Source organism: Callithrix jacchus, chromosome 15, assembly GCF_049354715.1.
Source record: "Callithrix jacchus isolate 240 chromosome 15, calJac240_pri, whole genome shotgun sequence".
NCBI classification, from domain to species: Eukaryota; Metazoa; Chordata; class Mammalia; order Primates; family Cebidae; genus Callithrix; species Callithrix jacchus.
In genome coordinates, this window is record NC_133516.1 from 39543320 (window position 1) to 39565526 (window position 22207).

At 42.5% G+C, this 22207-nt stretch overlaps 2 protein-coding genes across 51 annotated transcripts in view; one reads left to right on the forward strand and one right to left on the reverse strand.

Moving 5' to 3' along the window:
• Nucleotides 1-18113, reverse strand: part of LOC144579547 (uncharacterized) — a 38669-nt gene extending 20556 nt beyond the window's left edge. The window contains exons 1-3 of one of the 2 annotated variants that reach the window (XM_078351283.1): nt 16172-18113; nt 15566-15640; nt 1386-1448 (exon numbers count right to left, since the gene is read on the reverse strand). In XM_078351283.1, the coding sequence (XP_078207409.1) occupies nt 17124-18113 (990 nt within the window). In that variant the 3' untranslated portion in view covers nt 1386-1448; nt 15566-15640; nt 16172-17123. The remainder of the gene's footprint in view (nt 1-1385; nt 1449-15565; nt 15641-16171) is intronic. The other variant, XM_078351284.1, reaches the window with a different exon arrangement.
• SLMAP (sarcolemma associated protein) overlaps nt 17126-22207 on the forward strand; it is a 166195-nt gene continuing 161113 nt past the window's right edge. For all 49 annotated transcript variants that reach the window (XM_078351243.1, XM_008981872.5, XM_078351260.1 and 46 more), the window contains exons 1-2: nt 17126-17159; nt 17365-18665. In XM_078351243.1, coding sequence (XP_078207369.1) covers nt 18468-18665 — 198 coding nt within the window. In that variant the 5' untranslated portion in view covers nt 17126-17159; nt 17365-18467. The remainder of the gene's footprint in view (nt 17160-17364; nt 18666-22207) is intronic.

Here is a 22207-nt window from a genome sequence, read left to right on the forward strand (position 1 = left end):
TGGAAGGTGCTCAATAAACGGGAGCTGCTATTATTATTTATTCAGTAAACATTTATTGAGGTCATACTATGTATACTGTGCTACTATGCATACTGAGGGTATAATAAATGAAAAGTAGCTTAACTTCTTTGAGCCTCAATATGTTTAGCTGTAAAATGGGAATATTAATATTACATACCCCTTTAGTCTTTCTTTGAAGATTCAATGAGATAATGAATGCAAAATGTTTAACATAGTGTCTGGCATAGAGAGAATATAATATATGCTAGTAATATTTTCATTGTTCACTAATCAGGACTGGCCACATAATTTACAGGGCCCAGAGTAAAATTAAAATGCAGGGCTTCTTGTTAAAAGAATATTAAGAATTTGAAGGTTGGACATGGTGGCTCATGCCTGTAATCTCAGCACTTTGGGAGGCTGAGGTGGGCAGATCACCTGAGGTCAGGAGTTCAAGACCAGCCTGGCCAAAAGGGTGAAATCCCATCTCTACTGAAATATAAAAATTAGCTACACATGGTGGCAGCTACTTGGAAGACTGAGGCAGGAGAATTGCTTGAACCAGGAGGCGGAGGTTGCACTGAGCCAAGATCACACTACTGCACTTCAGCCTGGTGGACAAGAGCAAGACTTAGTCTTTAAAGAAAAAGAAAAAAAGAATTTCAAAACAGGCTGGGCGCAGTGGCTCACATCTGTAATCCCAGCACTTTGGGAGGCCAAGGCAGGCGGATCACAAGGTCAAGACGATCCCGGCCAACATGGTGAAACTCCAACTCTACTTGAAACACAAAAATTAGCTGGACGTGGTAGTGCATGCCTGTAGCCTCAGCTATTCAGGAGGCTGAGGCAGGAGAATTGCTTAAACCCAGGAGGCAAGGCCGGGCGCGGTGGCTCATGCCTGTAATCCCAGCACTTTGTGAGGCCAAGGCAGGTGGATCACGAGTTCAAGAGATCGAGACCATCCTGGTCAACATGGTGAAACCCTGTCTCTACTAAAAATACAAAAAATTAGCTGAGCGTGGTGGCGCGTGCCTGTAATCCCAGCTACTCAGGAGGCTGAGGCAGGAGAATTGCCTGAACCCAGGAGGCGGACGTTGCGGTGAGCTGAGATCACGCCATTGCCCTCTAGCCTGGGTAACAAGAGCAAAACTCCATCTCAAAAAAAAAAAAAAACCCAGGAGGCAGAGGTTGCAATGTGCCAAGATGGAGCCACTGCACTCCAACCTGGGCAACAGTGCAAGACTTCATCTCAAAAAAAAAAATTTCAAAAGAGTAAAGCATTAAACCAAGGGAGGGCCTTGTATAACTGCATAGTTCACATGCTTACACAGACAGCCCTTTCACTAGTTATGCCATATATACATCTATGCTTTTGTATAGCTTACCTGTACAAAAAGGCTGAATCTTTCTTGGAAGCAACTTTCAGAATTAAATATGTGGAATTTAATCTATAAGGATAAAATATGTATACATGCAGTATATCAATAGATGGTTGAGACATATTTTTCTCAACATGTTGTTATGAAAAATTTTAAACAAAAATTCTAAGAATGTCTTACACATGTATGCAAACCACCTAGATTCTATTATTAACATTTTACTATATTTGCCTTATTATATATATATATCTCTCTCTCTCTCTCTTTTTTTTCGAGAGATGAGGGTCTCACTCTGTTGCCCAGGCTGGTCTTGAACTCCTGGGCTCAAGCAATCCACCCACCTTGGCCTCCCAAAGTGCTGGGATTACAGACATGAGCCCTCACAACCGCCTGCATTATTATATCTCTATGCATTCCTTTATCCATTTATTAATCTATCTTATTTTTGGTGCATTTTGAAGTAAATTCCAGATATCAATATCACTAACTAAAGCCAAATTTGTTTGATTCTTTCTCCTTTTGATGTAAATTGATATACAGAGAAATGCACAAAGCTTAACAGTAAATTTGCTGGCCAGGTGAGGTATCTCATGCCTGTTATCCCAGCATTCTGGGAGGCTGACGCGAGTGGATCACTTGAGGCCAGGAGCTTGAGACCAGCCTGGCCAACATAGTGAAACTAGTGAAACCCTGTCTCTCCTAAAAATACAAAAATTAGCTGGGCATGGTGGCGCATGCCTGTACTCCCCGCTACTTAGGAGGTTGAGGTGGGAGAATCACTTGAACCTGGGAGGCAGAGACTGCAGTGAGCTGAGATCCTACCACTGTGCTCCAGCCTGGGCAACAGAGTGAGACCCTGACTCAAAAAAATAACAAAAACAAAAAACAACAACCAAATCCCAAAAAACAAGAGTAAATTTGCTGAGTTTTGACAAATACATTGTCCTCTGTAACCCAACCCTCATAAAGATACAGAACATTACCATCATCCTAAAATGTTCCTTCATACTCCTTCCCTGTCAGTTACCACTCCTACCCTTTCCAGAGACAATACTGTTCCGATTTTTTTTTTCTGGTGCTTAAATTTTTCAAAAGGAGCTTTGATGAGTATAAGTACTTAGCTTCAGTGCTTTCTCCTATTTTATTATTATTATTATTATTTTTAGAGACAGAGTCTTGCTCTGTTGCCAGGTGCCAGGCCGGAGTGCAGTGGCACAATCTCGGCTCACTGCAACCTCCGCCTCCCAGGTTCAAGCAATTCTCCTGCCTCAGCTTCCCAAGCAGCTGGGACTACAGGCATTCGCCACCATGCCCAGCTAACTTTTGTATTTTAGTAGAGACAGGGTTTCACCATGTTGGCCAGGATGGTCTCGATCTCTTTACCTCGTGATCTGCCTGTCTCGACCTCCCAAAGTGCTGGGATTACAGGCATGAGCCACCGTGCTCGGCTGCTTTCTCCTATTTTAAAGGCTGCAGGATTTTCTATGCATAGAAATAGGAGAGGTAATTCAGAGATTGTGCGGTGGGTGGGGGGAGGGGCTCAAAAAAATAGGAGAGGTAATTCTAGGATACTCTGGTGCAATCAACAGCAAATATTTATTGAGACTAAACAGTAACTAAAGAAGTCACTTGAATGCTTTTTCAATAGTTTCATTTTGGGTAAAAATGCTACAATGAACACTCCAGAAAAAAGTGTAAATAACATGAAGAAATAGAGAGAAAATTAAAAATCACTTCACATGAAGAGATGAACACTTAAAATATTTTGGGCTGGGTGTGGTGGTTGATGCCTATAATTCCATCACTTTGGGAGGCTGAAATGGGAGGATAGCTTGAGGCCGGAGGTTTCAAATCAGCTTGGGTATCATAGACCCCATTTCTACAAAATTTTTCTACAAAATAAAAATTTAAAAATTTGCCAGACTTGGTGGCATGATCCTGTAGTCCCAGCTACTGGGGAGGCTGAGGCAGGAGGATCACTTGAGCCCAGGAGTTTAAGGCTGCTGTGAGTCATGATTGCTCTACTGCATTCCAGCCTGGGCAACAGAGTGAGACCCTATCTCAAAAACATATATATATATAAATAAATAAAATAGCTGGGTGTGGTGGCTCACACCTGTAATCCCAGCACTTTTGGAGGCCTAGGCGGGCAGATCACTTGAGGTCAGAAGTTCGAGACCAGCCTGGCCAGCATAGTGAAACCCTGTCTCTACTAAAATACAAAAATAAAATAAAATGATAAAAAAATAAAATATTTTGATGAAATTTCTTCCCAGCATCTAGGTATACATACATATAATGATGTCTGTATAAAACCTGATACAAATGGGATCATACACATGCTACTGTGTAACCTGTTTTTATCACTTAACAATATCCTGTAGATATTTTTCCTCATCATAAATACAAGTTAGAAATAGAAATAATCATTTCTAATGGCATATTAGAAGGACATATAATTATTTCATTAACCAGTTACCGGTGGGGCACCGTGGCTCATGCCTGTAATCCCAGCACTTTGGGAGGCTGAGGTGGGTGGATCACCTGCAGCCAGGAGTTTAAGAACAGCCTGGCCAACATGGTGAAACCTGTCTCTACTAAAAATATAAAAATTAGCTGGGCATGGTGGTATTGCATGCCTGTATTGCCAGTTACTCCAGAGGCTGAGGCAGGAGAATCTCTTGAACCTGGGAGATGAAGGTTGCAGTGGGTGGAGATCCCACTACTGCACTCCAGCCAGAACTACAAGAGTGAAACTTTGTCTTAAAAAAAAAAATTAACCAGTTACATACCAATGATCATTTAGATTGTTTCTAAAATTTCAGTATTATCAACAATACTGTAATAAACATCCTTGTACACACAGCGTTTTCTGAGCTGTATAATTATTTCCTTAGTGTAAATTGCCAAGGGTGGGACTATTCAGTTACAACATGAACATGTTGTACATGCTGGCTTATTATACTAAAATGCCTTCCAAAAAAAGAGGCAACAACTTACATCCACTGACTGGCTAAGTTCTAAATTCTTTAGATAAGAAAGAAAATATTTGTTTTATCTTTTTCCTTAAGGATAGAAAAGATGGAGACACATGAGGGGCTAAAAAGCATATATTTAGGTCAGGGCGCGGTGGCTCACGCCTGTAATCCCAGCACTCTGCGAGACCAAGACAGGCAGATCACGAGGTCAGGAGATGCAGATCATCCTGGCCAGCATGGTGAAATTCTGCCTGTACTAAAAATACAAAAATTAACTGGGCATGGTGGCATGTGTCTGTAACGCAGCTACTCAGGAGGCTGAGGCACTTGAACCTGGGAGGCAGAAGTTGTAGTGAGCCGAGATCAGGCCACTGCACTCCAGCCTGGTGACAGACTGAGACTCCATCTCAAAAAAAAAAAAAAAGCCTATATTTAAACCATCAAGCAAAAATGTATGTAAAGGTACCCCATAAGCACTGCAAATAAATTCAGTTGAACTCAACACAATAAACAATTATTAAACACCTACTATATTCAAAGATGGGACTAGGTGAGAAGCCATGGCCCAATCAAGCTCAAAAGACTCACAGTCTAATAGGACGATTTTCCTGGCTACAGAGTTTTGCTCTCACTGAAGCCTACATGACAAGAAAGGATCCCAAGGGACTGCTCCTAAAGGAGCACTGACTTCTACATTATTTTTTATATAAAACTCAAAAGATAGGCAGGGTGTGGTGGCACACGCCTATAATCCCAGCATTTTAAGAGGCTGAGGCAGGGAGATTGCTTGAGTCCGGGAGTCCAAGACTAGCTTGAGCAACATAGCGAGACTACATCTCTACAATACAAAAAATTAGCCGGATGCAGTGGCTCATGCTTGTAGTCCCTGCTACTAAGGTGACAGAGTGAGACCCTGTCTAAAAAAAAAAAAACAGAAAGAAAAGAAAAGATATAAGTGAAAAGAGTTTCCTTTCTATTCTTGTGCCTCAGATCACTGTCTCCACACATAGGTCCCCTATTACCAATTTCCTGCATATCTTCCCAGAAGCTACCACTATTACCAATTTCCTGTGTATCTTCCCAGAAAATACTATGCATCTATGCATCCAGGCATATGCTGAGCAGGCATATGCTAATTGTCCACTCATCACTTACTCATTCAAGCAATTTTTTTACACAGTAGTATTATACACAATTTTGCACATGAATTTTAAAAATATACATTGGAGATAGTTTCATATCCATTCATACAGAGCTGCTTAATTTATCTTTTACTTAGAGATCATTCTATATCCAGTCTTATGAACCGACCTCATTCTTTCATGTGATCTACACAATATTTCATTGCATGAATGTATTTAACCAGTACTCTATTGTCGATTGGCCCCAATTTTTTGCTAATAGAATGCTGCAGTGACTATCTTTCTAGATACTAAAATATTTTTGTAATAAGAAATGACTATGTGATGTTAGTAATGTTTGGCTTCAAATCAAGTTAGTAAGCTACTTGAGAGAGAAAATTGTTAAACTATAGATGAATATTAAAAATTAGCCAGGCGCAGTGGCTCATGCCTGTAATCCCAGCACTTTGGGAGGTCGAGGCGGGGCCTCGAGGTCAAGAGATTGAGACCATCCTGGTCAACATGGTGAAACCCCGTCTCTACTAAAAATACAGAAAATTAGCCAGGCACGGTGGCGCATGCCTGTAATCCCAGCTACTCAGGAGGCTGAGGCAGGAGAATTGCCTGAACCCAGGAGGCGGAGGTTGCGGTGGGCCGAGATTGCACCATTGCACTCCAGCCTAGGTAACAAGAGCGAAACTCCGTCTCAAAAAAAAAAAAAAAAAAAAATTTGAGGCTGGGTATGGTAGCTCATGCTTGTAATCCTAACACTTTCGGAGGCTGAGGCAGGAGGATAACTTGAGCCCAGGAGTTTGAGACCAGCCTGGGCAACACAGTGAGATTCTGTCTCTACAAAAAATAAAAAATTAGTTGGGCATAATGGCATACACCTTTAGTCCCGGCTACTCAGGAGGCTGAGGCAGGAGATTGAGGCTGCAGTGAGCCATGATCATGCCACTGCACTCCAGGCTGGGTGACAGAGTGAAACCCTGCCTCAAAAAAAAAAAAAAAAAGTATAAAGCATTAGGGACAGGGGGTGATAGGGAAAGATGTTTGATCAGGATATAAAATTTCAGTTAGAGGGGAGGAATAAACTTTAGTAATGTATTGCACAGAATGGTGATTATAATAAATAATAATGCACTGTATATTTCAAAATTACTGAGAGGATTTTAAATGTTTCCATCACAAAAAAATGATAAGTATGTGAGATGACAGATATGTTAACTAGCTTGATTTAATCATCACACAATGTATACATGTATGAAAACATCACATTTTACCCCATGAATATATACAATTATTATTTGCTAATTAAAAATAAAAGAGTACAAAGCATCAAATATATACACTATGTCTGAAATATGTTTTCCCAAATAACTGTTAAAAGAAAAGCACAAAAGCCAAGAGGAAATCTCCACCCACTTATACTCCTTAGGAGGAGTAAATATATAGACCTTACCCAGGGTCTTATCAGTCCACAGTAGAGCTTTGTCACACTAACAGCGAGAACTCATTATAGAGTCCATGCCTTGGCACTCAGAACTTCCCCTAGAGGGTTTGGATCTAGCAGTGAGGACATACAAGTATTCATTCGTCACACATAATTCATCAAAAGGCTTTTGTACATGCAAGCACAGGAGCACATTTCCTTTTGCCTTTCCCACTGAGTTTTGTTTCTGAACTTCATTTTGAAATAATTACAAACTTAAAAGTTTCAAGAATAGCACAAAGAAATCCCACACATCCTTTATCCAAACTCACTATTTTCAAACATTTTGCCACATTTCTCCCCACTATATATTTTTTCTGTATTATTTGAGAATAACATGCATACATTATATTGTATGCAAGTATCATTAATACTCTGTATCACTTAATACTTCAGTGTGGGTTGGATGCGGTGGTTCACGCCTGTAATCCCAGCACTATGGGAGACTGAGGCGGGTAGATCACCTGAGGTCAGGAGTTTGAGATCAGCCTGGCCAACATGGGGAAACCCTGTCTCTACAAAAATTAGCCAGTTATGGTGGCACGCCTGTAGTCCCAGCTACTGAGGAGGCTGAGGCAGAATTGCATGAACCCAGGAGGCGGAGGTTGCATTGAGCTGAGATCACGCCACTGCACTCCAGCCTGGGTGACAGAGTGAGACTTTGTCAAAAAAAAAAAGCTGATGCATAGACATCTACTGCTTTTGCCTGCCCAGCTATCCTTCCCCTTCCTTTTGGCAACAGCTTTAGGAAACATCTCTTTTCCATTGGATACAGAGTTAGTGGAACTGTCCTTCAAAGTTCCAGTCCCCCACCCCTAACCCATTTCTGGTCATGGAATTGGCATTTAAGGCAACCTACGTCAATCAGCTGGGGTGTTTGAATCTTGAAAGGGACTTAAAGATTGAGACAGGGTGAGTTGACTCCTAAAGGTGGTGCCCTGAAGAGATTGTTTAATGGCTCTTGCTACTCATTAGCTCTGCTTCTCTGTGACTTGCTTCTTTAGCATTTCTTTTCATTCCTGGAGCCATCCTATGACTTTCCACTAATTCCCATAGGCTTAGGTTGGCCACTTTCTGTTGCTTGCAAACACAGGACCCTAATCAATAACAGCTGACTTGAAAAAATTTTGCTGTCAGCAACACGTGCCCAAATGGAACTGTGACTTGAACTGCATAGAAAAAAGTTGGCCCTGGGTATACCCTTCCCTAATGCTTAGCGTGGCAATGCCTTGTAGACTTACGGCTCTGCTGTTCAGTCTAACTAAGACACCCTGTTTTCACACTCCCAGAAGAGACCATTTCTGGAAAAGCAGAGCAGCTCTTCTGTTAGTTGTAGCTTTTAGAAATGTCTCCAGTAAAGGGGCATTGCTTTAGTCAGTGGTTATTTTAACTCTATTGCCCCTTATCACTCTGGTTGATAGAGTGATGAAATACAATCTGACCTGAACACAGCATCACAGGGGGCTCCCTGCCTGATTGACTCTAGGGCCTGCTGCCAGCAGGAAGTGAAGATACCACTTATTGTCTTTCCTGACAATCTGTTCCTGACTTCTAGGAACTCATACATACGCAAGAACACTTGGATGTCTCCAAAAGACATTGAGACACAGTAGTATGAATCTATTGCCAGGAAAAAAAAATCTCCATAAATGCATAATCAGGTGGGGCACAGTAACTCACACTTGTACTCCCAGCACTTTGGGAGGCCAAGGCCAGAGGATCACTTGAGCCCACGAGTTTGAGACCAGCCTGGGCAATATGGCAAGACCCTGTTTCCACAAACAAATTTCTTTTTTTAAATTAGCCAGTGTGGAAGTGTATGCCTGTAGTCCCAGCTACTCAGGAGGCTGAGATGGGAGCATCCCTTGAGCCCAGGGGGTCAAGGATCCAGTGAGCCATGATCTTGCCATTGCACTCCAGCCTGGGTGATAGAGCAAGACTCTGTCTCAAAAAAAGTCACCACTACTCCACATATTTTGGTTACTTAGGAAAATGTTTCTAGTAGTAAAGGCATGCTGATCTATTTCTGCAATGTACTGTCAAAAAGTTCAGAAAACACATAGATAAGTTAAATACGACAAATGATTACAAGTTAGAATCAAGGAGCTGTGTGTGTATGTTCACTATAATTTTATTTCAAAATTTCTGTACATTTGAAAAAAAATTTTTTTTTTAAAGATGGGGTTTTGCCATGTTGGTCAAGCTGGTCTTGAACTCCTGACCTCAGGTGATCCACGTGCCTTGGCCTCCAAAGTGTTTGGATTACAGGAGTGAGCCACCACACCTGGCCGCTGACATTTTTTATAATAAAAAGTTTGAAAAAATACAAAAAATGAACAATTTGGTGGACACAGATTCTACATTGATTCAATATTCTTTTTTTTTTTTTTTTTAAGACAGGGTTTCACCATGTTGGCCAGGCTGGTCTCACTCCTGACTTCAGCTGATCCGCCCACCTTGGCTTCCCAAAGTGCTGGGATTACAGGCGTGAGCCACCGTGCCTAGCTGATTCAATATTATTCTCATTATTGTCTTTGAAACTAACTTCAGAGTCTAAACTATAGTGAGAAGTTACAAAAAGTCAAGTTTTCTTCTGCCACCATCTTTGCCTCTGATCCCAAGTTATCATAGAATTCAATACCAGGAAATGGGGAGATGGACCTGTCTGGTTGTACTTAAAGCAACTCATTTCTTTTTTTTTTTTTTTGAGACAGAGTTTCGCTCCTGTTACCCAGGCTGGAGTGCAATGGTGCGATCTCGGCTCACCGCAACCTCCGCCTCCTAGGTTCAGGCAATTCTCCTGCCTCAGCCTCCTGAGTAGCTGGGATTACAGGCACGCGCCACCATGCCCAGCTAATTTTTTGTATTTTAGTAGAGACGGGGTTTCACCATGTTGACCAGGTTGGTCTCGATCTCTCGACCTCGTGATCCACCCGCCTCGGCCTCCCAAAGTGCTGGGATTACAGGCTTGAGCCACCGCGCCCGGCAGCAACTCATTTCTCTAGGGATGTGTTTTCAGTGTCAATAGCCCATGAATTTCTCCTACAGCATTTCACGTCTCATGGTTGTTAACATGCTATATTGTACAGAAGGGACTGGGTTCCCTAGCCATATGTTCAAGGCAGAAATAGCTGTGTGTGTGTGTATATATATATATATATATATATATATATATATATATATATATATATTTTTTTTTTTAAGACGGAGTTTTGCTTTCGTCCCCTGGGCTGGAGTGCAATGGCGAGATCTTGGCTCACTGCAACCTCCGCATCCTGGGTTCAAGTGATTCTCCTGCCCCAGCCTCCTGAGTAGCTGGGATTACAGGTTTGAGCAACCATGCCCAGCTAATTTTGCATTTTTATTAAAGACAGGATTTCACCATGTTGGCCAGGTTGGTCTTGAATTCCTGACCCCAGATGATCCACCCACTTCAGACTCTGAGGTGTTGGCATGGTGGCTCACACCATCAGAGTGTTACAGGCGTGAGCCACCACACCCGGCAACAGCTATATAATTTGAGGGGTCTAGTGCAAATGAAAATCAGAAATCTGTTAAAAATTTATCGAGAATTTCAAGACAGTAGAGTACATCCAGGTATAGTCCTTCCAAGCAGGGCCCTATGTAAAGGTCATACATTTATGAAACCAGCTCTCTATAAAGCCCAGTGAAGAATTCACAGATGATTGCCCAGGTTTGGTGGCTCACGCCTGTAATCCCAGCACTTTGGAAGGCAGAGGCGGGCGGACACTTTAGGCCAGGAGAACAGACCAGCCTGACCAACATGGTGAAATCCCTTCTCTACTAAAATACAAAAAAAAAAAAAAATTAGCTGGGCATGGTGGTGCACGCCTGTGATCCCAGCTACTTGGTCGGAAGGCTGAGGCAGGAGAATCGCTTGAACCTAGCAGGCAGAGGTTGCAGTGAGCTGAGATTGTGCCACTGCACTCCAGCCTGGGTGACAGAGCGAGACTTCGTCTAAAAAAACCAAAAAACAAAAAACAAATCCACATTGAGACCTCCTCCTCTTAGCCTTGTATACTTGACATGCTTTGGGGGAGTGGGAGTGCAGGAGGAGGGGGCACTCCAGAGGCACTTCCCTGTATAGGTCTCTTTATTCCATTTCAACCTGTCTTCTGAGGAATCCTTAAGACCAAAGATCCTTAAGAAATTTATTAGTTTTCTAAAACATAGGCATTTAGTGAGATGCTGATGTATGACAATATCCTACTGTAGCAACAAGGCATTTTTTCTGAAACAAAGGCTCAAATGGAGTTTATTAAAAGTAAACACAAATAACTACATTCAAAGATAATTATTCAAAATATCATAATTTTCTATCTTTTTTTTTCTTTTTTGAGACAGAGTCCTGCTGTGTCACCCAGGCTGGAGTATAATGGTGAAATCTCAGCTCATTGCAACCCCTACCTCCTGGGTTCAATCAATTCTCCTGCCTCAGCCTCCTGAAGAGCTGGAATTACAGGCGTGCACCACCACACCCAGCTAATTTTTCTATTTTCAGTAGAGACAGGGTTTCATTATGTTGGCCAGATTAGTCTTGAACTCCTGACCTCAGGTGATCCTCCCGCTTTGGCCTTCCAAAGCGCTGGAATCACAGGTGTGAGCCACCATGCCAGGCCAAAATATCATAGTTGTTTTAGAATAAAGTATGTATTTTAAAAATATTTTTATGTGCAACACTTGTAGGGAATTACAATATATATTCGATAAGCAAGGCCATCATATATAGAGTCTTGATATTTTACTTGGTAACTTTTATTTTACTTGGTAACTAAGTTATGGGGAAACAAATCCAGATATACCAATAAAAATTCAGAAAGAAAATGCCTCATGGGGCTTTCTGACCCAACCCTTTTACTCTTAAGCATTTGCTACATTCCAAGTAACATTCTTAATTTAGTTATAAAAAAACAAGGAGATAGTTTCAGTAATCAAAAGGGGACTTATACAAAAGTGACAAAAAATAAGCATAATTTCTTCCCTTCTTCTTCCTCCTGCCCCAATATAGGCCTTCTGCTATTGATATAAATTATTTATCACTTTTAAGAATAAGACCCTTAGTGTTGACTTTCACATTTTTAATAAATGTGGTATTTTTAAAAAGGCATGCCTCATGTGACTTAGAGTAGCATCTGGAAGAATACAGCTAACCAATTGTTAACAGCACTAGACTAGGTATTTGTGATGGGGCTAGAGAGGACTTTTACTTTCCTTATTTCTTCTTCCTAAATATATACAATGAGCATGTATTTCTTTTATCAATAAAAAAAAAATCAATTGGTGCTGGCATGGTGGTTCATCCCTGTAATCCCAGCACTATGGGAGGCTGGGTAGGAGGATCACTTGAGCCCAGGAGTTCCAGACCAGCCTAAGCAACACAGGAGATCTGAGGTATACCAAATAATAATAATAATTATTATTATTATTATTTAAGAATAAATAAATTAGCTGGGTATGACAGTGGCACATGCCTGTGGACCCAGCTACTCAGGAGGCTGAGATGGGAAGGATTGCTCGGGCCTGGGAGGATGAAGCTACAGTGAGCTATGATTGTATTATTGCACTCCAGCCTGGGTGATAGAGCAAGATCCTGTCAAAAATAAATAAATAAATAAAGATAATTTTTTTTTTTTTGAGACGGAGTTTCGCTCTTGTTACTCAGGCTGGAGTGCAATGGCGCGATCTCGGCTCACCGCGATCTCCGCCTCCTGGGCTCAGGCAATTCTCCTGCCTCAGCCTCCTGAGTAGCTGGGATTACAGGCACACGCCACCATGCCCAGCTAATTTTTTGTATTTTTAGTAGAGACAGGGTTTCACCATGTTGACCAGGATGGTCTTGATCTCATGACCTTGTGATCCACCCGCCTCGGCCTCCCAAAGTGCTGGGATTACAGGCGTGAGCCACCACACCCAGCCAAGATAATTTTTAGAGAGAAAAAACCCCGCATGTACTTTGGATCTAGTATAGTGACTTAGGTCCAGTCACTCAAAGATTCTTAATCTTTTTCTTAATATTTGTGCCTGGTCCTTAGTTTCCTTAACTGTAAAATAAGCTTAATACTTAACACACAGCCGGGCATGGTGGCTCACGCCTGTAATCCCAGCACTTTGGGAGGCTGAGGTGGGTGGATCACAAAGTCAGGAGTTCGAGACCAGCCTGGGCAATATGGTGAAACCTTGTCTCTACTAAAAATACAAAAATTAGCTGGGCGTGGTGGCAGGTGCCTGTAGTCCCAGCTGCTTGGGAAGCTAAGGCAGGAGAATCGCTTGAACCCAGGGAGGTGGAGGTTGCAGTGAGCTGAGATCGCACCATTGCATTCTAGCCTGGGTGATAGAGCGAGACTCTGTCTCAAAACAAAACAAAACAAAACAAAAAACTTAACACACAGAGATGTCATGAGGAAAATGGTAACCACTTGGTAAATATATAATCAATAAAGTTCCTTCTCTGGGCCTCAATTTCCTTGCCTGTAAAAGGAAGAAGCCAGATTTATTGTCTATGATCCTTTCCAGAGTTATAATATTCTGGTTACCTCTTTTTATATTCACAGAAAAAGATTGCTAAATGAGTTTAAATGTCTTCATTTGTCTTCAGGTAGTTATTTTTCTTTTATTTCCTGAATAACCAGGAAGCCCAAAACAGATGAGCAGTGCCTCTGGAATGTCTGGGTCACTCCACCCTGAACACCTGGGAAATGACAGGGTATTTCCACTCATTAGAATCTCCCTGATGAAGACAGCTTTCCTTAGTGGGAAGAGGATCTAACTTCAGTTGTAATAAGCCAGTATGTGCTATTAAAAATACTATATACTCTCAATTTTGGACTTTGGGTACTCCCAGCTTTCTCTTAATTGGTTTGCTTACCTACATTTGCAATACAGATACTCTGCTGAAACAGTTACGCAAGTGTTCTATAATTTATTACATCCCATGTGTATGTGATTGGTTAAAGTCCAATTAGATCATTATCAATTAGGGAGGGTTGCATATTAGTTGAGTTTACAGAGTTGTCTCCTACACACCAGAAATGCTAATAATTGCTCATCTTTGATGGTACTAGGATGATAATTTTACAATACTCTCTTTGCTTTTGTAAGATTGAAAAGTGGCTTGGAGTCTCTCACTTTACGTTCAGAGGCCAAATAGAAAAAAAAAAAAAAAGAAAAGTGGCTTGGATCATAGCAGTGGCAATACTCATCAGATTATAAAAAGGCAAAATCTTAAAAAGGGAGAGAGCTACAAAATCAGGAAACATTTCCATTCCCAATTTCTCAAAACATGATATGCTTTTTATTTAATAAAAATTTTGTGTGGATACAGAATTGTAGAGAGGAACACCCACATGACTTAGAATTCAAAGTATCTCATATATGAGATTTCTTAATTTAAGCCTTTTCTGTGCCTGCTGAATACCAGTGGGTGAAGAACGCCTTCAATGCCATTTTGGCATTTCTAGCACCCTGTGCAGCTTGGTAGGATTCTTTATCCTGACATGGTATAATAGTCCCAGCTTTTCTTGCAGAAGAAAGTCCATTCTGCTTAACATTAATTTTAAGAGCAAATATAGTAGAACTGAGTATCAGCAGACTTTTTTGGTTCTATATGTATGATTACGTTTCTCTGTATACGAATTAGAGATAAAACAACTTGCTCCTTACTATATGTGGAACGCTGGTGAATTTTTTCTATAGAAATAATGATAAATATTAACATTTTCTGAGTATCTACTATTTCCCAGGCATCATGGTTGGAATTTTGTATTCCATTACTTTATTTAATCCTAAGAAGACTCTGTATTGTCTACTTTTTTCCTTTTCCTTTTTTTTTTTTTAAAGACTAGTCAAGTGCAGTAGATACCTACTTTTTTTCAAATGAGGAAGCTAACATTTAGAGAAGCTAAATAATTTACCATTTATGGTGCTGGTAAAAGTATGCCATGTCTGATTCCAACACTTTGACTTTCATTACTTCTCTTTGCCTTTCTAAGGGGAAGATGGAAATGTTCTGAAGTCTGATGCATTGCCTACAAGTCCTTCAGCAACTGAAACCACACTTCTGTTACTCTTCCTCCTCCTGCTTTCCCTTATCCCTTATGTGCTGGTGATACAAACCTACTTAGAATTCCCTTAAAGTCCTGTTCTCTCAAGTCTCTGGACCTTTGTTGGTGATTGTTTCTTGGCTTAAAATTTCTTTATTCCAGTAGCAGCAGACTAGCTAGCCTACTCCTTTCAAGTTTCAGTTTAAACTACTCTGCCATGATTCCATTACTCTTGACCATACTCCATTAGAGCAAGGATTTTACTGTGTCATCACCTAAATTGAGCAACTTGAGGGAGTCTTTTTGTTTCTTCATTATTGTATTTCCAGGACCTTTCAAAATATCTATTTCGCAGTGGACATTCAATTAAATATGTATAGAATGAATGCATGAAAGAATGCATAAATGACTTGCTATTCATGCAAAAAACTCAGTAGGGATCTGTGGAGGGTCCTATCTTACCTTATTCTATAACAGCCTAAAAATTAAGAAGTGAAAACTTTTCATCCTCTCATAAGAAAGCTTTCCAACATACCTTTGTTTTTCTCCACAACAGCATACCTGGAACACAGTAGCAGCTTGACACGTATTTGTTGAATTGATGAAGAGCCTGAAAAACGAATATGATGTCTTTATAATATAATGCCTATTCTTTCCAGACTCACTTTGTGCCCTTCCTAATTTATTCTCTAATAATAACAGTCTGTAATTTTCATTCATGGACCAAATACTTATTTAACCTCATTACGTGCCTGCACATTGGTGCATTGCTTCAAGTAGCCTCCTTTCTTTCCTTGCTGTCCCGTGTTCGTGGAAATTTATGAAACTATTCGGCGAATACCATATTTATTATGGTTTTCCTATCTTCCTTCATTCAATTCGGTTACGTCGCCCAGACCATCCCTGACCCCTTTAGCAGCTAGTGCCTGATTACATCAATTTTATGTTTGTCACTCCCTACCCCCATCTCTGACCCACCATACCGTTATGCTCTCAGAAGGCTGGAATTAAAGTTTGGTTTACCTGTGGGTCCCCAGGGCCCATCAAAAACCTAGGGGGCCAAACTGTCTATATATAAGTATTGAAATGAATAATTGCTACTCCTTATTGAACAACATGGATTAACACTTTGAAATCTCACCACAAGTCAGTTAGCTATTATCTCCATGTCATCGATGAGAAAAAAGAGGCTTGAAAAAGTTTAGAAACTTGCTTAAGGTCACACAGTGGTGGAGCCTGTTGTCGCAGGAATCTGAAGAATGAAGTCACCTTTGACTCTAAATGAGTAAGACTCCTATCTTTTCTTGACGTTTTCATTTAGCTTTTGCAGTCTTTCTTCTTTAGACCAATGACTCCTCATCTTGATAGTAAGTGGGGGCAGTACCCCCTTTCTTCGTTTTGGAAATTGTTCAATCTCTCTTTGGAAGCAACACTATTTTAAACTCTCTGCACGCTCCTTCTGTGGAAGAATCCGCGTAGGAGCCCTGGGGCACATACGAGGTCCGGTGAGAAGGGCTGTCTTTCGAAGCGTAATGCGGGAACTAAGCGTTTTTTTTCCGGGAAGAAAACACAGAGAAAACTTTAGCAGAGGGGAGGATGGTCCTTCGGTTAGGCGAACATCCTAAGACTTGAGGGAATTTGGCTGCTCACACTTAAGGTGGCTGCGGGCGACTCTGTTGCCCACAGCTAAGATGGCTGCTTATGACCATCTCCTTTGGCCGCCTCTGCTTTTTGCTCACTAGTATTTTCATCGAGGATTAAAGCGAATAAAATTTAGCAAAGGTTGGCATCTCCTTTCCAAGTAGATAAAATAAGAAGGTGGCACGGTTTGTTTCGAAAATCTTCTAGCGCGCGAATTGTTCTTGCCCTTAACGAAAATGGTCGTTGTGGTTGTCCCGAGGTTTGAAGCTTCCAGCCCTTAAATAAGATGGCGCCTAGAGGCGCGTTAGAAATTAGCTTGCCCGTTTTTCTGCCCTCGACCAACACGGCTTCCGTGGCGTCGCTCACGTGACATTCCTGGACTACGGCGCGGGAGAGGGGGTAGGAGGGCCCTTGAAGGGAGCGCGTTCCCGTGGCGGTGTACCCGGTAGGTTTCAGTCAGAGTCACTATGGCGGCCGGCGCTGGCAAGGTAAGCTGAGGCGGCGGTGGCGGCTAGGGAGGTAGAACCCGTCGTGGCGTCCTGCCTCCAAATCCTCGCAGCCCGCTTGTGGAGAGGTCGGCGGAGGTCATGCCTAGCGGTGGGAGCTGGCGGGGGTCTGGCTGGAGGGGGCGAGGGCTGAGGCGGGCGGGCTGAGGCGCCTGACGGCCGTTTGTTTTGATATTTTCCCCACCAGGTCGGAAAGTTTCCTGCCTCGTCCGGCGCAGCTTGAGCTTGCTCCATTGGCCGTGATCGGTGGAGGCTGCGGCGGACCCAGCCCGGGGCCTCCAGGCCTCTCCCTAACCTCCGGGCCAGTCTCCCTCCCCCACCTTCTCGTCCGCCCGGAGCTGCGACTGCTGTCCCTGAGATGCGACCCTCGCGGGGGCGACCCTGAGGGGAGGCGGCCCATGTGCTGAGCGGCGGCGACCAGGAGCCCAGGCGTCCGGGGACCAACTTCCTGCCGCCCGAGAACCCGAACCTCCCGGTGTCGCGCCTCGCTCGGTCCGCACCGGCCTGCGGAGCCGGGTCCCCGCCCTGGTCGCGGGGACACCCGCCAGGTGCCCAGGAGTCCCGACTTGGCCACTGCTCGCGCCCCGCCGGCCCCCACGCCTCGCGCTGAGGACCCCAGGCACTGCCGCCTCGCCACGCCGGGGACCGAGTCCCCCTTCCCGGGGCGGCCTCCGCGCAGCAGGGGCGATGCAGACTGTCCCGCCGGCCGTTTAGAGCCCCTCCGCCTCCGTCACCTCTCGCCCTCCACTCCGGGCGAGCACGGGCGGTGGCTGCCCGGAGGTGCCCGGCCACACCTTCCTTCGGCCCAAAAGGACTTTCCTGGCCGCGCCGAACCACGACCCTTCCTTCATGCTGCAGTGCTGCAGCGTTTCCGCCACCGAGGGGGAAAAGCGGCCGCGATCTCAAACCAAACACAAGAATTGGAGTGTGACTCATCTGCTTGGATACCTCCAGTCCCCAAACTGTGCTCCAGGAGTTTTCTTGGCCGAAGCTGCCCGATGTTTGAGCCGTTTCTTCCCAGAGAGGAAGATGGACTGAAAGCTGCCCGTTGGGGACTTTTCGTGATTAGGGCACTGCTGGGTTTTGGAGGAGGTGATGGGGCTTGCGCTGGCTTGTCTTCCCACCCAAGTGAAGAGTTGTTGATGTTCACTGGTTATGCATAGACAATGTGCAGTTTGTTTTAATTTAAAATTTTGGGTGGGATAGGGGTATAGGCTTGTGAAGGGCAGCCCGGATCCGGAGGAACTCCTCTTTGTCCCTGGTAGGAGAGACACCCCAAGCCTATCCTCGATGCCGTCAGCCTTGGCCATCTTCACTTGCCGCCCAAACTCGCACCCGTTTCAGGAGCGTCATGTCTACCTGGACGAGCCCATCAAAATCGGCCGTTCAGTGGCCCGCTGTCGACCAGCGCAGAATAATGCCACTTTTGATTGCAAAGTGCTGTCAAGGAACCACGCTCTCGTCTGGTTTGATCACAAGACAGGCAAGGTAATGTCACCACCACATTGTCCAACTGCATTGTTTAACAAACTCCTCCCCCACCCCACCTTTGCCCTCCCTGAAAGGCCTGACTTTTGCAGGATCCCAGGCTTTGCATCCACAGGAGGCTTTGCGCAAAGCCAGGAATCAACTGTTTGTGTGCCTGGTTCTAGTGGAAATTTGATTGAGGTGGTTGAATGGAAAACAGAGAAGGTATTGTAATTAAAAGCCTCAGGAGAGCTATGGCATCTTGATAACGTAGTCATTCCCAGAGAAATCCCAAACTAGATTGTGAAACTTGGCGTCTTGCTTTCAGTCTGTTGAGAAAGGTGAATTCACAGTTCAGCTCTTTATTAAGCAAGCAGCAGTTCTCAAAGCAATTCGGGGAATCCGTGGCCATTATTACCCTGGTGCTCAGGTGTCTTTGTGGTGAAATGTAGTTAACACATAGCTTTAGTTGAGTTCAGATCAAGACCTTTCTAAGTAAGGACAGTTGCTGGTGTAAACCTAAGATTTTTGAAAGGTTTGCTATATACTTGCTCTTGAAGGAATCATTTGCAATAATCAAAGCTAATTTAATTAAGCATGAGAACTGTACTTTATATATATTGAGAGTTTTTTTTACAAGTTGGTTGCACATACATATATTGCATTTGAAAATCACTTTTTGATGTTCCCTGCAGCACTTATTAAGTACTTATTGCATACTTACAGAGGTGCTATGCAAAAGTTAGTGTTAGGAAGTGAACTTATTTTCTGAAATTACACCCTAGTCTTTCAATTATAGTGTTACTTAAATGTGATAGGATGAATTCAGTGCTTTTCATTTTAAGTGTAACCATTTTTAGCATTTTTGCGTTAGTATCATGACTTACTATACATGTATGAGCTTTTAAGAATGAAGAAAAAAGATAGGATCATTTCCATTTTTAAAAACTATTTATGTTTGTGGAGAGTATACTAAAGAGCTCGTCTTAGTGCCTAAACCTCAGGTTTTTAGCCGAGCTACTGAATCAGTTCCAACTTTAAGTTATGTAAGACTAATAGGACTGTCTCAGGTTTCACCTCCTGACTTTTTGCCCCTTCTTTCTGAGTTAAATAATTAAATCTTTCTTAAAGGAAGAACTTAAGTCTTCAAGAATATGTTTTGAAGTGAAAGAAACCTGAGCCTCAAAAGGAAGAGAAAAAAATGATAACTTTGGCAGCTACTGATTTAAGGAAATATTTTATTATTTTTTAAAGAAAGGAGGAAAAGACTGTCCGAGTTATGTGTGCTCCATAATATCTATATTGTGTGTGTAGCATGAGAACTGAAGAGTATGTTAACTTTTCTGTGTAACACCAGTTCCTCATTTACCTGTGGAACAGACCCTTCCCCCAAGCTGGTTAGGGGTGCCTAAAATACTTCATAGATTACTTGATATACATATATATATTTTTTTTTTTTTTTTGACAGATTTTTACTTGCAATCTTTTTTTTTTTTGAGACAGATTTTTTGCTATTGTCACCCAGGCTGGAATGCAGTGGCACTATCTCAGCTCACTGCAACCTCTGCCTTCCAGGAGAATCAACCTCTGATTCTCCTGCCTTAGCCTCCCAAGTAGCTGGGATTACAGGCGTATGCCACCATGCACAGCTAAATTTTGTATGTTTAGTAGAGACAGGGTTTCACCATGTTGGCCAGGCTGGTCTCGAACTCCTGACCTCAGTTGATTCCCCCCCCCCCCCACCTCAGCCTCCCAAAGTGCTGGGATTACAGGTGTGTGCCATGACACCTGGCTCTCATAATTCTTTAAAATGAATATTCATAGACGCCATTTTTCTAGCAGTTGAATTCAAACATCAGTTTCATACTAGGTAGTGCCTTAATTCAACCAGCTTTTACATTTTTGCCATTTTGTGTCCTTGGGCAACAGGTCTAAACTAATCAGACAACAGGTTTGCTCACAGGACATACTCTGCAAATACAGTTTCTTTTTTTTTTTCCGCACCCCCTCCTGCAAATGCACTTTCTTTGATTAAACACTCAAAGGGGACTCAGATTTTTTCTTGTACTTATTTGACAAACAGTGATTTCATACATAGTCTTTTCCATTGGCTGTACTAAAACTCTCACAATAGGTTATTTTGAGATACTTAAGAATAGATCAATAGTGACTGTTTCATGATTTGAGATGATATGTTATTTTTTTTTTTTTGAGATGGAATCTCACTCTGTTGCCTAGGCTGGAGTGCAATGGAATGATCTTGGCTCACTGCAGTCTCTGGCTCCTGGGTTCAAGTGATTCTCCTGTCTTAGCCTCCTGAGTAGCTGGGATTATAGGCATGTGCCACTATGCCCAGCTAAGTTTTGTATTTTTAGTAGATACTGGGTTTCACCACGTGGCCAGGCTGGTCTCGAACTCCTGACCTCAAGTGATCCATCTGCCATGGCCTCCCAAAGGACTGGGATTAAAGGTGTAAGTCACCACGCCCGGCCATGAAATTTGTTCTTTCAAAAAACCTTATCTTTGAGGGGTAGATATGGTTTATTTCTACCATTTTCACTTTTTCCCCCTTCTGCTTTATTACCTAAAATAACACGCAGGCTATGAGGCTACTACTTTAGGTGTAGATGTAATTATTTATTATTATTATTATTTTTTTAGACGGATTTTCACTCTTTTGCCCAGACTGGAGTGCAATAGCACAATCTTGGCTAACTGTAACGTCTGCCTTCTGGTTTCAAGTGATTCTCCTGCCTCAACCTCCCAAGTAGCTGGGATTACAGGCGCACGTCATCACACCCGGATAATTTTTGTATTTTTAGTAGAGATGGGGTTTTACCATGTTAGCCAGGCTGGTCTCAAACTCCTGACCTCAGGATCTGCCCTCCTTGGCCTCCCAAAGTGCTGGTATTACAGGCATGACCCATCTCACCTGGTCAATTATTTGTTATTATACCACTTAATCTAGTTAGAGCATATACTCTGTCAGATCTTACCATGTCATCAAATTGTTTTAGGAATTAACTATTTAAAGTTTTGGTTTGGACAGATAGAAGATTTTAACTGAGCATCTGTTAGATGCCAGACACTGTGAGGGACACACTTCCAAAGAAAACTTACAATGTGACCAAATAGTTCTTGTTAGTATGAAATTTGCAGTGTCTGTAGTCCTAGTTGGGATGCTGAGGCAGGAGGGTTGCTTGAGCCCAGGAGTTTGAGGTTGCAGTGCTGTGATGATGCCACTGCACTCAACTCCAGCCTGGGCAACAAAGCAAGACCCTGTCTCTTAAAGAAAAAAGAAAATCCCTTCAGGCAAGTTTTTTTTGTTAAACATCTGGAGATGATAATGGTACCAATTATTGTTTTGAGAATTTAGATAATTATATAAATCACCTAGCACCCTGTCCCTGGCTCTTACTAAGCACACAGTACTTAGAGAGGGTGTTTAGTGGGGAAGAGTAAATTATTTAGACAACACTTTGCAATTTGCTGTAGTGCTATGGAGTCTTAGGAAGGTAATGAGAAATTATTTTTTTAAAGAAATTAATTAAGAAGAAAAATTA